The sequence below is a fragment of the Abramis brama genome, assembly GCF_963993115.1.
Source record: "Abramis brama genome assembly, chromosome: 12".
NCBI classification, from domain to species: Eukaryota; Metazoa; Chordata; class Actinopteri; order Cypriniformes; family Leuciscidae; genus Abramis; species Abramis brama.
Genome location: NC_139974.1, coordinates 5,989,143 through 6,005,479, shown reverse-complemented (window position 1 = coordinate 6,005,479; position 16,337 = coordinate 5,989,143). Strand labels below are relative to the sequence as shown.

Sequence of the window (16,337 nt, the reverse complement as noted above, 5' to 3'; positions counted from 1 at the left end):
AACTGCACATTTCTTGTCTATTCCACCCACTGCCACTTATACCAATGATAGAAATAAGCGCAGTTACAATAGCTTAATATTTGTGGGAGAGCGTTGCTATAGATAGTGACAATATTGTATTGCAATATGTAGCACTTCAAAGTCAATACCAATTCAAAACTAGTTAGTACATTAGTTGTAACTGAAAAGGTTTAATGACAAAATATGGTTCTGGTTGCACTTAAAATCATTACAAAATAGATGTATGAGATGATGATAACTTATATTATTAATACCCAGCATATATGAAAAATGTTACCAGAGCCCCTCTGTGCCTTAGGAACTCCAAATGGTCATTGTGGAAGAAAGAGGGGGTAGAAAAACAGTCAAGCAAATATCTTTGTTCATTTAAAATATCTTGGATTATTTTCAATTCTACATTGGCAAGCTAAAGTTATTTTTTATATTTCTTTGTTTTCTTTTTCTTTTCTAATTCCACTTGTTTCTAGTTTCTTTATTTTGTTTTCTCTAGTCATAGTTTTTATTCTTGCTCATTTCTCGTTTTTGTCATCTCTTGTGGCCTGGTCTTGTCTTGTGTGGGTTTCTGCCCTGTCCCACTTCCTGATCCTCCCTGGTCTCTGACTCTCCAGGCCTCCAGATAGTCTGGTGCTATGTCTAGTCTCATCACCTAGTGTCAAGCCTCTGGTATCTCACAAGTTTAATTTATCACATAAACTGAGCAGTGTGAGTAGTAATTCAGCAGTTGCGGGTAGATCGGTAGAATGAGATGTCCTCATTCCTTTATATCCGCGGGACTCGTGTGGCGCTGATATCTGTCTCTCATTAGCAATTGTGCCCTGCTTCATACCACAGTCATGTTAAAAACATCAATGTAGTCACTCATCCATAAACATTATTTCCCATAAACATTATTAGATCGATCGGCATGACGACAAGTTCCATGATTCCGCTTATTCATTGCGTCATCAATCTAACCTTTTGTTAGTAAGAGGTTAGCGTCCCCAGTGGTGAAAAACATTACATATTGTAGCTTTAATGATGTAAGGAACAACAATAGAAGATTAAAACATATGATTTATTGAATTATATGATGATATAACTTTGTATTTTCATTTGCTCCCTCTGCTGAAAATACTGAAAATTGTAGTTGTTTAAGTTATGATTACATTATTAATTAATGTCACTGGTAAACTTGTAAAACATTTTTAAGCATCAAAGGAATTGTCTTGCCTAATAAAAGCATAATCATAAGCAGTTTGTTCAATAACAGTGATTATGTGAAGAGCTCTTTCAATGGGACAGTTAGTAACAATTTGATAGTGAAAGTTCAAAACTGAAAGTTGCTGTTTTTAAAGACTTTCATACTCAATTGGGAACTCACGTGTGTCAAAATCCAGCTGTCAGTCACTGATTCCAAAAACTGTACATAATAAAAGGTACACTATGTCATTGCATTCAGGAGCATGGAATATTGTTGATAATAATGATAGCATGAATTATTGTTGACAATAGTGATAGCATGCAATTTCAACAATCGCTGAGAGAGAATCAATTCAACCAAAGTCAGCTTTAACATTGCTTCAGTGTTACTAAGTAACTTAGTTGTACTCTCTATCTCTAAAAGTGTTACTTTTACTCTCTAGATTGGGACCATATGAAAACTGAGCAGAATCTGTTTAACACTGAGGATTTTACTGTGCCAGTAAACATGTAACCAGCAACATGTGTTTTCTTTATTAAATAATTTATTCAGTTAGTTAGGAAAATTGTCGTAATCTTTATTTAACTATGAACACAAATTAAGAAACGTGATATGTAACATACCAGCACACCAGCATCCCAAGCTGGACCCAGTGTGTAAAACATACCTTATGCTGGTGAGGGCTTGACATTAACTTTTTTGCTCACTAGCCAATGTGGCTAGTGGTTTTCCAAAGTTACTAGCCACATTTTTGTTGTTGTGAAATTACCTGATAAAAGTTGACTGGCGTGCTAAAATTTACTTGAATTAGATTTACAACCCTTTTAAATGTAAAACCACTGTACACACCCAAATCAAGACTACATAAATATATAACAATACAGGTCATTATCATTAGCTCTGATAAGGTTGTGTGTAAAGCTCCTTTTTTTAAATGAAACCATGTATTATGTATTATATGTCGCCACATAGCTCCACCGGCATACGACGTAACTCCAGCAGGGCAGCTGTCTCTTCGTTTCTGTGTTGTCGGTCACTAGCGCGCAAGCGCAAGGCAGCACTGTGTGCATGTAATACTCATTATATTAGGGCTGTCAAAATTGCTCAAAAATGACGTTCGAATATTCCCTCTAAAAAAAACCCCACATAGCCTATATTCGAACTATTCGAACATCTGGTTGCGCATTTTGTCAATGACGCGCATTACGTCAATAACAGGACAAATTAATACAAAGAGACATACAGTGAGGAAAATAAGTATTTGAACACCCTGCTATTATGCAAGTTATCCCACTTAGAAATCATGGAGGGGTCTGAAATTGTCATCGTAGGTGCATGTCCACTGTGAGAGACATAATGTAAAAAAAAAAAAATCCAGAAATCACAATATATGATTTTTTAACTATTTATTTGTATGAAAAAGCTGCAAATAAGTATTTGAACACCTGTCTATCAGCTAGAATTCTGACCCTCAAAGACCTGTTAGTCTGCCTTTAAAATGTCCACCTCCACTCCATTTATTATCCTAAATTAGATGCACCTGTTTGAGGTCGTTAGCTGCATAAAGACACCTGTCCACCCCATACAATCAGTAAGAATCCAACTACTAACATGGCCAAGACCAAAGAGCTGTCCAAAGATACTAGAGACAAAATTGTACACCTCCACAAGGCTGGAAAGTGCTACAGGGAAATTGCCAAGCAGCTTGGTGAAAAAAGGTCCACTGTTGGAGCAATCGTTAGAAAATGGAAGAAGCTAAACATGACTGTCAATCTCCCTCGGACTGGGGCTCCATGCAAAATCTCACCTTGTGGGGTCTCAATGATCCTAAGAAAGGTGAGAAATCAGCCCAGAACTACACGGGAGGAGCTGGTCAATGACCTGAAAAGAGCTGGGACCACCGTTTCCAAGGTTACTGTTGGTAATACACTAAGACGTCATGGTTTGAAATCATGCATGGCACAGAAGGTTCCCCTGCTTAAACCAGCACATGTCAAGGCCCGTCTTAAGTTTGCCAATGACCATTTGGATGATCCAGAGGAGACATGGGAGAAAGTCATGTGGTCAGATGAGACCAAAATAGAACTTTTTGGTCATAATTCCACTAAACGTGTTTGGAGGAAGAAGAATGATGAGTACCATCCCAAGAACACCATCCCTACTGTGAAGCATGGTAGCATCATGCTTTGGGGGTGTTTTTCTGCACATGGGACAGGGCGACTGCACTGTATTAAGGAGAGGATGACCGGGGCCATGTATTGCGAGATTTTGGGGAACAACCTCCTTCCCTCAGTTAGAGCATTGAAGATGGGTCGAGGCTGGGTCTTCCAACATGACAATGACCCGAAGCACACAGCCAGGATAACCAAGGAGTGGCTCTGTAAGAAGCATATCAAGGTTCTGGCGTGGCCTAGCCAGTCTCCAGACCTAAACCCAATAGAGAATCTTTGGAGGGAGCTCAAACTCCGTGTTTCTCAGCGACAGCCCAGAAACCTGACTGATCTAGAGAAGATCTGTGTGGAGGAGTGGGCCAAAATCCCTCCTGCAGTGTGTGCAAACCTGGTGAAAAACTACAGGAAACGTTTGACCTCTGTAATTGCAAACAAAGGCTACTGTACCAAATATTAACATTGATTTTCTCAGGTGTTCAAATACTTATTTGCAGCTGTATCATACAAATAAATAGTTAAAAAATCATACATTGTGATTTCTGGATTTTTTTTTTTAGATTATGTCTCTCACAGTGGACATGCACCTACGATGACAATTTCAGACCCCTGCATGATTTCCAAGTGGGAGAACTTGCAAAATAGCAGGGTGTTCAAATACTTATTTTCCTCACTGTAACTATTGTATAGGTAGTTTATTTAAGTTTAAACATATTTTACAACGTATTACCTACACAAAAACAAGTAAATCAACTAATGACCAAGACTGCAGACCTCACTCTCGCTCGCTCACTCGCACTCGTAGGCACTCTTTCTCTCTCTCGCCCTCACCCTCATGCTGCGCTCACACCAAACGCGAATAGAGCGTCTGGCGCGAGTGATTTCAATGTTAAAGGCCTGTTCACACCGGGACGAATTTCGCGCGCGATATTTGCTGACGTTTAACGCCTCGTGACTAAACAAAGGGCGCCAATGTGAGTGTGCACACCAATGCGAAAAACGCCACGCGTAAAAGCGTAATTTTTTTAAAAAACGGCTCGGGTTCGTTTTTTTGGTTTGACGCGCCGCGTCAAAAACTATCCGACCAATGAGATTGGCGCTTTTGCTCACGTGTCTGGAGCTTCTGAAGTTACAGTAAAACACAACTTGGGGGCGCTCAAACACAAAACGGTCTTGCCGAGCACACATACGTAACGGCGAAGAAGATATACGCCAGGGATAGGCAACTCCGGTCCTGGAGGGCCACTGTCCTGCAGAGTTTAGCTCCAACCCTAATTAAACACACCTGAACTAGGCAATCAGTGTTTTCAGGATTACTAGATTGATACAGGCAGGTGAGTTTTTATCAGGGCTGAAGCTAAACTCTGCAGGACAGTGGCCCTCCAGGACCGGAGTTGCCTATCCCTGATATACGCCAAGTAGCGTCTACACTGTCGGGAAGAAATAAGACGAGGAAGATGCAAGGCAAGATGAATGTAGAGCGGCTGGTCTCGTTGGTGTCGGAACATAAAGAACTATATGACAAACACGACAGCGACTACAAAAATCTTGATAAAAGAGAACTGTTATGGAGTGGTATTGCACCTTATGTACCGGGGTATTTCTGTTTTACATTAAGCGCCATCTAATGTCAGGGAATGAATTTGCATGTTCACTCGGCTCATCGTCAGCGAAAATCGCTTGGGTGTGAACACAAAAAACGCGTGCCGATATTCGTCCCAGTGTGTAGGGTGCTTAAAGGCCTGTACACACCGGGAAAAATTTTGCGCGCGATATTCGCCGACGTTTAACGCCTCGTGACTAAACAAAGGGCGCCAATGTGAGTGTGCACACCTACGCGAAAAACGGCACGCGTGAAAGCGTCATTTTTTTAAAAACGCCTCGGGTTCGTTTTTTTGGTTTGACGCGCCGCGTCAAAAACTATCCGACCAATGAGATTGGCGCTTTTGCTCACGTGTCTGGAGCTTCTGAAGTTACAGTAAAACACAACTTGGGGGCGCTCAAACACAAAACGGTCTTGCCGAGCACACATACGTAACGGCGAAGAAGATATACGCCGAGTAGCGTCTAAACACTGCCGGGAAGAAATAAGACGAGGAAGATGCAAGGCAAGATGAATGTAGAGCTGCTGGTCTCGTTGGTGTCGGAACATAAATAACTATATGACAAACGGGACAGCGACTACTAAAATCTTGATAAAAGAGAACTGTTATGGAGTGGTATTAGGCGCCATCTAATGTTGGGGAATGAATTTGCATGTTCACTCGGCTCATCGTCAGCGAAAATCGCTTGGGTGTGAACACAAAAAACGCGTTGAAAAACGCTGGCGAATAACGCGCACCGATATTCGTCCCGGTGTGTACGGCCCTTAAGTCAATGTAAAGACGCATTGACGCGCGTCTGGAGGTCTTGCGGCACGAATGAGGCGTCACGCTCTCTGCGCATACCGGTTTTTGAACAACAACAATAAGCGAGTGCTGATCAAGAGTTTTTTGCAAGCAATTTAAGGTTGCGACTCTTATAGCAGGCTTCATTCAGTGATTGAAACAAATATTATTAACATTAATTTAAGTTTTACAGTATATAGAACTGACATTGAACGCTCAGAGCAAGCTGTGCTGTGGTAAACATGGAACATTTCCTTGACATGAAACGGTAAATAATCAAACCAGTGGAAGCCTGCAGTGCATGAAACTGCTGTATCTAACCTACCTTATTCATGCAATATCTATTCAGTCAGTACAGTAGCCTACACTTTAGTAATGTTTCTGTTTAACGTTAACGCTTCTTCCTGTTACCTGTCCCTGACCGCTCAGGCAGCGCGCCCACTCGCAAAGCAGACAACCGTGCCTCTGCTACTGCGGGCGTTTTTCCACGTTCGAATATTAATTTTCACCTTCGAAATTCTGTTTTTTAAAACTATTCGAATATATATTCGAATTTAGAATATTCGTTGACAGCCCTAATACTCATGGGAGTTGTAGTGTCGTAGTGTCACACTTATTTCAGATGCCTTTTGAAAAGACTACAATTATTCAACCCGCCAAAGTGGCTAGTTGGAGTGACCATGTTACCCGCCACGAGCAAAATCCACCCGCATTCGGCGGGTTGGCGTGTGTTAATGTCAAGCCCTGCTGGTGACCATGCTGGATTTTTTAGCAGGGAAGGTCACGAGTTCAGAAAGTTAGCATGAATGCAATACAAGTTGCTTTGGATAAAAGCATCTGCCAAAAGTATAAATAAACTTGTTTTTAGATATATTGCATGAAGCAGGGGTGTTAAACTCAGTTCCTGGAGGCCCACAATCCACAGCTTCAACCTTAATTAAACACACCAGATCAAGCTAATCAAGTCCTTCAGGCTTATTTGAAAACTACAGGAATGTGTTGAAACTAAAGTTTGCAGGACTGCAGCCCTCCAGGAACTTTTGCACCCCTGGCCTAAAGCAACTGTGATGTGTGAACTGGTGTGAAGTTTACCATTCAACTTCCCGTGAGCCGTCTAGAAGTGTTTCAAGTGCTCATGTTATGTTGTTTTAAAGGTTTCTCGTTTTGTTTTGGATTCTCCGTAACGGGAATTGAGACTGGAATTGCTGACTCCTTTCGGCAGTTCATAATCAAATAATTCTTTAGGAGAAAATAACTTTTTTTTGTCATGAACTTTTGTCTTTAAAACTTTGCAAACCTTTTACATTCACAAGCTATATACACATGCACTGTATTAAAGGTAATATTCACATTTTGTCTTACGTTTATATCCACATGTTCTATTCCATTTTCTCTTATCTTTTCAGTAACAATGGTCACAATAAAATCACACGGGCAAATATTCAGACCAGAGTCAACTAGGGTGAAAAAAAAAAAAAAAAAAAACTGAAACTTTAAACTCTTCTCAGGAGTCATCTGTAATTTCAGGAATAGTTCCAGACAGCAATGCTGGACTGATTCAAGGAATCAGAAAGAAAGAAAGAAAGAAAGAAAGAAAGAAAGAAATTTAGATTTTTTATATTTATATATGTATGTATATATATATATATATATATATATTTATTTAAATTTTTTTTAATCTAAACCCAGGTAACTCCACTGAAGAGAGAGAGAGAGAGGTCACTTTTCTTAAGTGGACTAAAGTTCTTCTGATTGTTCTGGGTTTCTCTCTTGTTTTTGCTCTCGGAGGTCTCTGCGCTCTCTGGGGGATTTGTAAGTATAACTGATACTAGATCTCTGCTCTGTTCAGGGTTGTATTGACTGAGTTACTGTAAGTACTTCTATACTTCACCTAACACACGTAGCATCATTAGAACACACAATTTTTAGTAGCTTTTTATTTGTGAAATCATATTTCTCAGTGTGAGAAGATGTTTTATTAGGCAAGTATTGTCAAACAAATCTCCATAATGAATGTGTAAACTGCCATTAATTAAGCCTGAAGACTTCATTTACAAACTCCATTCAAACTTGTTCTGTAGATAAATTCAGTCTTGACATGATGTGGACTTTCCTTAAAAACACATTTTCCACTGCTGCTTTTGTCTTTAATCAGATAATTATAAGCTTGCTGATTTCGAATCACTGAATGAGCAGCACATCACGGTTTCAAAGACACTGGCAGCTCAAGAGATCAACAGCACAGGTGAGAAAACGTACTTGGTTACTTACGTAACCTCGGTTCCCTTAGAGATAAGGGAACGAGTACTGCGTTGCAAACGCTGTGGGAAAACTCCTTTTCTCGAGAATATTGAAGCCTTTATTTTAAAATGCATTGCAGCTGCACAGCGAGAGCATCATAGCTCGTCTGAGTGAGCTGATTGGCTGTGCTGCGGCAACTGCACGAAACTATGGCGAGTTAGCAGTGGCGTGCGGTCCAATAGGAGCCAATTTGGATGCGGAGTATAAATTCAGAGAAAACTCGCCAAAGGACTTAGGTTTAAATCGACTGAAGCAAAGTACCTGATATGAGCGAAATAGCAGGGCAAGGCAACGCAGTACTCGTTCCCTTATGAGAACGTTCTCTCGTACTGCATTACAAACACTGTGGGAACCCAATTTAAAACGCTGTGCTATTCGCCTGTGACTGCTCTAAGGAGTCCAGGGAGTCCCGGGACTATAACAGAGTAGTCTGAATATCACAGACCAGAGCGTCGGGTCTAAAATGATATGCAAAGTATATAGTGAAGCACAAGGGCCACTAAGTTATATATATAGGGCTGGGTCGACAGAGCCAGGGACCTAGAATATTATTCCCACATAGAAAATGTGAAGTCACAACAGAGTGTGTCTGAGTCATACACTGGCCTGGGTCCGAAGAGCCAGGGCCTAGATAGAGAGAACTCGTGCCTGCAGAGCAGCGTCCTCCAGGTTATAAAATCTCGCAAATGTGGACGGAGCGGACCAGCCGGCCGCCGCACAAATGTCTTCGATAGGGACTCCACTGGACCATGCCCAAGAGAACGCCATGCCTCTTGTGGAGTGAGCTCTTACACCTATGGGGCACGGGAGGCCCAGTGAGGTGTAGGCCAGAGAGATAGCATCTACTATCCATCTAGATAATGTGAGTTTTGTGACCGGCAGCCCTTTGGTGCGGCCCCCAAAACAGACAAAGAGCTGTTCAGACTGTCTGAAAGAGGCCGAACGCTCCAAGTATATTCTCAGAGCTCTGATGGGGCAGAGTGTGAGAGCATCACTATCTTCTCCCGAAACTGGGAGAGCTGATAGAGAGATAACCTGGGCTCTGAACGGGGTTGAGAGCACCTTCGGTACATATCCATGTCTTGGTTAAAGGACAACTTTGGAGTCATTAGGCCCGAACTCAAGACAGGAAGCGCTCGTGGAGAGCGCTTGTAAGTCCCCAACTCTTTTTACTGACCCCAGTGCTAACAGCAGGGCGGTCTTAAGAGAGAGGGGTCTTAGATCAGCCGACTGAAGTGGCTCGAAGGGGGGTCCCTTAAGAGCTCGTAGAACCAGTGAAAGGTCCCAGGCCGGCACTGAAGGTGGTCGAGGCGGGTTGAGCCTTCTGGCTCCTCTAAGGAAGCGAACGATGAGGTCGCTTTTGCCTAAAGAAGAGCTGGCCACTTGCACATGAAAGGCTGCAATAGCTGCCACATACACTTTGAGCGTGGAGGGGGAGCGTCCCACGTCCAGCAGCTCTTGGAGAAAAGAGAGTACCGATGGTACTTCGCATATGTGGGTCGAGGTTCCGAGCTAAACACCAGCTGGAGAACACTGACCATTTAAGGCGGTAGAGGCGTCTAGTAGACTGAGCTCTAGCCTCCATAATGGTATTCAGGACACCTTCTGGGAGGTCCTGGGGTACCCGTTGAGGGACGGGGGTGCCAGACAGTCCTGTTTGCCTGCGTGAGGAGGTCGCTCCTCAGCGGAATTGACCACGGAGCTGTCGAAGACAGCTGCATCAGCTCTGGGAACCAAATCTGGGTTCGCCAGAGGGGGCTACAAGGAGGACTGTGCAATTGGTGTTCTACCAGGTCTACTTCTGCCTTCCCGAAGACATCCCATAACAGGTGAACCGTCTGGGGTGGAGCGACCATACTTCTGGGGGAACATTGCCCCGAGATAGCATGTCTGCTCCTATCTTCATCGTGCCCGGCACGTGAGCTGCCCTGAGTGAGCGCAAGTTGGCTTGAGCCCATAACAGTAGCTGTGTGGCTATGGCGAACAGGTTGCGGCGAGACCTGAGGCCGCCCTGGCCGATTTATGTAGGAGATCACTGACATGTTTTCCGTGCGGACCAAGACGTGGTGTCCCGCCAGATATGGGAGGAAGGTTTTTAGGGCTAGAAAAACCGCTCTCATCTTGAGGCAGTTGATGTGTAGGCGTTTCTCCGAGCTCGACCAGAGGCCGGAGGCAGGGCTGCCCTCGTACAGGGCTCCCCAACCGGAGTTGGAAGCGTCTGTTGAAATGACCCTCCTCTCTGAAACCAAACCCATATTCACACCCTGCTGATATCAGCTGGTGTTTTTCCAGGGGTCCAGGGCTTTGATACAGCGCTGGTCCACCCTGATATTCACGAGGCCCGAGCGCCATGCATGAGGTGGTACTTGAGGTGTTAGCCACAGCTGAAGAGGTCACATACGCAGTAGGCCTAGTTGGAGTACTGATGATGCCGAAGCCATAAGGCCCAAGATCCTCTGAAACGTTTGGAGGGGTACACTGGAGCCCTCTTTGAACGTCGCGGCGAGCCGCTGAATTGATAGAGCTCGGTCCAGTGTGGGCCATGCTCTCATATGTACGGAGTCGAGAACTGTTCCCAGGAACGTGATTCGTTGGCTGGGGGACAGTATACTCTTGGAAAAGTTTACCCTGAGCCCAAGGCATTCTAGATGGCCGAGGAGCCAGGCTTTGTGAGTATGGGACTCCGCCTCTGACTGAGTCAGTATGAGCCAGTCGTCGAGGTAGTTCAGAATGCGCATTTTTCGCTGTCTCAGGAGGGAGAGAGCTGCATCCATGCACTTCATGAATGTACAAGGCGCTAGCGCCTGCCCAAATGGTAGGACTGTGTATTGATATGTCTGCCCCTCGAAGGCGAATCTCAAGAATGGCCTGTGATGGGGGTTCACTTGGATGTGAAAGTAAGCGTCTTTTAGATCCACTGAAAAGAACCAATCTCCTGGGCGAATTTGTGCTAGGATGTGTCTGGTCGTAAGCATCCTGAAGGGCCATGCCATGAGGGCCTTGTTCAGGTGTCTGAGATCTAAAATGGGTCTCAAGCCGCCGTCTTTCTTCGGAACCAGAAAATAACGGCTGTAAAACCCTGACTCGCTTTGTGATGTGGGAACTATCTCGATAGCTCCTTTCGCTAGCAGACATGATACCTCGGCGCGGAGGACATGAGCTATAGTGCTCCGTACCGAGGTTTGGATTATAGTGCAAAAGTGCGGTGGTCTGCGGGCGAATTGAAGCGAGTAGCCATGCTTTACAATGTTCATTACCCAATCTGAAACTCCGGGAATGGCCTGCCAGGTAAAATTATATCTGACGGTGGAATGCCCAGACTCGGGGTCCCGAACCGACAGGGGTTTATGTGAGAGGTTTTGATCGATTTGTGCTTTGTGTGGGTCGCTGTTAAAACAGCGTTTGGGTGCAGGGGTGCGTGACAGATGACGGGCCCATGTTCTGCATTTAACACAACTCCAGCCGCCTGAACTGAAGAGGGGGCTGTGAGAAGCACTCGAGCGATCTTCGGGGCTGGTCCGGCCGCGGCGGGACATAGATCCCTCTTTCTGCTGGTTAGGATGGCTTCTTGTGCTCGTGGTCGAGCGTGAGCTTCGGCCAGGGTCCCTGGCGCTTGGGAAGCTGGTACTGTTTAGCTGGCTTCAGACGCTGACTGGTCTCAGCCGCTGGGCGGGGCTGATAGACCTGCAGCGCTGGTTTTTCTGTGAAAAATTCCGTGCTCTTGAGGCGCCGTGAAGCAGAACTTGAACGCCTTGGCAGGAAGTCTTATCCGCGTCCCTGATCTCAGTCAGGTTAAGCCATAAGTGACGCTCCAGAACTACTAGGCTGGCCATGTTGCGACCGATGGCCTGAGCAGTGGTCTTTGTGGCCCGTAGTGCTAAATCCGTAGCACTGCGGAGGTCCTTGAAGGCGTCCAAATCAGGTCCTGACTCATCCATAGCGTGGAGGAGCTTAGCCTGGAACACCTGGAGGATCGGCATGGTGTGCAGTGCAGAGGCGGCTTGACCGGCGGCGGAATATGCACGGCTGGCCATAGCGGAAGTAGTCCTGCACGGTTTAGATGGGTGCGTCGCTTTTGTTCTCCAACTGCCTGCAGTGGGAGGGCACAAATGAGCAGCGACCGCTTCTTCGAGTGGCGGGAGCGTCACATAGCCTTTTTCCTCAGCGCCGTCAACAGTAGAGAGCGTAGCAGAGGCAGTAGAGCGCGTTCGTGCTGAAAAGGGAGCGCGCCAGCTTTTTGTGAGCTCCTCGTGGACCTTGGGGAGAAATGGAGCGGCGTGCTGGCGAGGGGCCTGTTGGCGCCCCGGCAGGTACCACTCGTCGAGGCGGCTTCTAGCGGGCTCAGCTGGGGAAAGCCAGTCGAGACCCAGCTCGTCGACAGTGCGAATCATGACGCTGAGAAGCTCAGCGTCAATGTTCGCTCTGCTGTCGAAATGATCACACTGAGAGGGAGGGGCGGGATCCGCGGAGCCCGACCAATCCTCACCCTCAGATGCCGCAACTGAAACAGCATCATCCAGTTCTTCAGCAGATCCGCCGAAAGAAACGAGTCCCGCCGCTTTAAGAGAGGGCCGTTGGTCGCTCTTAGTAAACAGAACCGGAGATGTATCAGATCCTGGTGTGGGCGAGGCATGCGGGGAAGGACCCGGCGTGCACGCGCTCAAATCACAGCGCTTGTGGATCCTCTTATCGCGCCGCTTCTTCCTACGGGGCTCGTGGAGCGCTGAAGACGGAAGATGGGCGGGCTCGCTCTCTGACGTAGCGAGAGCGATTCTGGATCGGAGCACTGCAACAGGCATACTGTCACATGAAAGGCAGCCGCCTTTAGTGAGCGCTGCCTCGGCGTGCTCAGGGCCGAGACAGACAGCGCACTGGGTGTGTCGGTCTGACACGTGAAGGGGAATCCCACAGGATTCACAGATGGGGAGCGGCATTTGCAACAATGCGCTCTGCTCTTTTAGAAAAGAAGCGTTTGTAAAGGATTTTCGCCGGATGCCACAGGGAAACGTTCAGCTGGGTGAGGTCTGCCAAGGCGCTGAAGCTGTTCCGCTGAAGGGCTGTTCTACGGCGAGAGAGGCTTCTAAATCCGGAGAAGTCAGCGACGAGTCTCAAAGCTGAAGAAGATTAAATCTAAGTCCTTTTGCGAGTTTTCTCTGAATTTATACTCTCCAGCCACATCCAAATTGGCGCGCTTGAGGTTGGCAGGGCGCCAAACGCTCCTATTGGACCGCACATCACTACTAACTCGCCATAGGTTTGTACAGTTGCCGCAGCACAGCCAATCAGCTCGCTCAGACGACCTATGATGCTCTCGCTGTGCAGCTGCAATGCGTTTTAAAATAAAGGCTTCAATATTCTCGAGAAAAGGAGTTTTCCCACAGCGTCTGCAATGCAGTACGAGAGAACGTTCTCGTAAGGGAACTATATTTAATTAACGGTAGAGCACAGACATGTTTCATTAACAGTGTTGAGTGTTTATTGAACTCACCATGTGAGAAACATTATCTGCTTGTTCTCCTGTTGTCTTTTCACCAGCCATGAAGAAAGAGTTTAATGATCTTACAGCCAGATACAACACACTGAGAGAACGGCTGTCCTTTTACGATGGTGAGTGTCAGTTTACAAGCTTAGTGTGACACAAAGTGTGAATATTTCTGCACATGGAACCACTTTGATTAACTTTATGATCTAAATAATGGAAGGTTTAATCACACTTTATTCATTTATCTGCTTGTTCTCCTGTTGTCTTTTCACCAGCCATGAAGAAAGAGTTTAATGATCTTACAGCCAGATACAACACACTTAGAGAACGGCTGTCCTTTTACGATGGTGAGTGTCAGTTTACAAGCTTAGTGTGACACAAAGTGTGAATATTTCTGCACATTGAACCACTTTGATTAACTTTATGATCTAAATAATGGAAGGTTTAATCACACTTTGTTCATCTTTCACAGCTCAGTCTTGTAATATCTCTGTGAATGGACGGTTAGCGTGTCGTGGAAAGCTGTATTTATTCAGCTCTGATGAACTGAACTGGTCGAACAGTCGAGATGTCTGTGTTTCAAAAGGAGCCGATCTGGTGACCATAACCAGCAAATCAGAACAGGCAAGTCAGATCAATGATGGATGATGTTTTGATCACACAAATAAAACAAAGTTTTTAAAGGGTTTCTATTAACCTATAAATGTACCTTCATATATACCAAAAACATTTATTTTACACTATCACTTATGTACATTTTCCCCATTAGGATTTTCTGGTGTCTAAAATTAAAGAGACGCACTGGATTGGTCTCAATGATCTGGACACTGAAGGACGCTGGGTTTGGATGAATAACCGAACTCTCAGTGACACTGGAGTACAGTAAGAACTCTGCATGTGTAATCATGTCTAGGAATGTTAATCAATATACCAATATACAGCTGTTTTCTAAAAATATTACTGCAATTGTATTATTGCTTGTTTGTCTCTTAAAGGTTCTGGTTCAGCGGGAATCCAAAACAACCTAATGAAGGGAGAACTGCTAATTGCGCTGCTCTGGGAAATGTGAAAGACCACTTAGACTCTTGGTTTGATGCTTCTTGTAAAAAACTGAAAAGATTTATCTGTGAAAAGGAATATTAATAAACCTCCATCAGTGGTACTGCATGTTATTAAAGAGGTCTAGCATGTAAATGCACAGAAAAAATTATTGTCAGCAAATAAAAAAAAATTTGTGTGATTGTGTGTGATTGTGCCCGATTTTGTCCAAAAATATTGTTCATGAAACTGTGCTGCGGTCAGCAGGTGGAAGCCTTGCAGTTCTTCTTAGAATAAAAAGGTTTTCTTGTAATAACCAAGTGCTTAAGTTGCCTACAAATAAGAGTCTATATGGACAATATCTCTTTTATGTATTTAACCCCCAGAGGGCGGCGGTATCGCCGGCGATACCAGCTCGCTTTTTTTTTAGCAGTGTAAAAGAAACTCAAAAATACTCGGTTGACTTTGATTTTCCATTGGAGTTTCATACATCAATCGATTCTGTTAAATGTGTATTATTTTTGTGTATACTCACAATAAAAACAAAGTGTTGTGCTTTTTGCCAAATAAAGAAAAATAAACACGAAGCGAGTTCTGCCTCCTCTCTGTCAGTGTAGTCCATTCTGAAACGCGTCCGAAAATGAACCATAACTCAGTGAATACTCAGTCAAACAGGCATTCAGACATACAGGCATGAAGCTTGAATTCTCATCTTTTAAACGAAGTAATTTTTATAAAAAACAAATATTCACAGTTTATGTAATATGTATGCAAAGAGAGAGATGTCAGTCGTTCTCATCTCAGCTAATTAAGTTTTAATGTGCTCCGCCCACGGAGAGCACGCGCTATTCAAACGCAAATGTGAGCCGATCCAAACAAACCTGTAAAACGCCCATCAGCTGGATAACACACACCGCGAGTTCACTTTCAGACTTATGTACTTTACGATGCTGTGAGGAATAATACTGTCTTGATAATAATCCTGCAAAAATTTACCTCAGAAGTTCTGGAAGTATCATTTCGAGGAGCAAACGGATCCCGCTGAGGAATTAGGTCAGTTCTGTTTGCTTTGTTCTAATCGGAATGAATGAACGCAAAGATGCGCGCTGTTGTGGAGCTACTACAGCTGGCAAAAATACTGTTTAAATATGAATCGCGTTACTATGAATGAATGAACGCAAAGATGCGTGCTGTTGTGGAGCTACTACAGCTGGCAAAAATACTGTTTTAATATGAATCGCGTTACTATGAATGAATGAACGCAAAGATGCGCGCTGTTGTGGAGCTACTACAGCTGGCAAAAATACTGTTTTAATATGAATCGCGTTTCTAAGAATGAATGAACGCACAGATGCGTGCTGTTGTGGAGTTACTACAGCTGGCAAAAATACTGTTTTAATATGAATCGCGAATACAAAGAAAGATTACACTGGAAATATTGTTACAATTATAAATGTTGTTGTAATTGTATAACCTTAAACAAAAAAAAATTATATATATATATATATAAGGATAGATGTAAACAAAATCTTAAAAGGTCATTATAAGCCTTATCTTTAAATAATTTTATTATGCTTTATTAGTGACACATTTGGGAAGAGAATATATTCCAAATCTGAAAATACAGTATGAGAACAATTAACTGCACAATTACTAGAAATGTTTACCTTGGATATTGTACAATTTGCAAGCAAAATTTGTGGAAAAAACAACAAACCAGTTATATATTGTCCTTGCATTCTTGTGGCTCATTCACACAC

At 44.1% G+C, this 16,337-nt stretch overlaps 1 protein-coding gene across 3 annotated transcripts in view; it reads left to right on the top strand.

Moving 5' to 3' along the window:
• LOC311093548 (CD209 antigen-like protein 2) overlaps positions 1–15,675 on the top strand; it is a 51,823-nt gene extending 36,148 nt beyond the window's left edge. The window contains exons 2-8 of one of the 3 annotated variants that reach the window (XM_084131033.1): positions 7,446–7,568; positions 7,912–8,001; positions 13,593–13,664; positions 13,815–13,886; positions 14,012–14,163; positions 14,309–14,421; positions 14,535–14,816. In XM_084131033.1, the coding sequence (XP_083987159.1) occupies positions 7,446–7,568; positions 7,912–8,001; positions 13,593–13,664; positions 13,815–13,886; positions 14,012–14,163; positions 14,309–14,421; positions 14,535–14,682 (770 nt within the window). In that variant the 3' untranslated portion in view covers positions 14,683–14,816. Of the gene's footprint in view, positions 1–7,445; positions 7,569–7,911; positions 8,002–13,592; positions 13,665–13,814; positions 13,887–14,011; positions 14,164–14,308; positions 14,422–14,534; positions 14,817–14,844 lie in introns of those variants that run through there. The other 2 variants (XM_084131032.1, XR_014608435.1) reach the window with 2 other exon arrangements.
• The last annotated feature ends 662 nt before the right edge of the window (positions 15,676–16,337 follow it).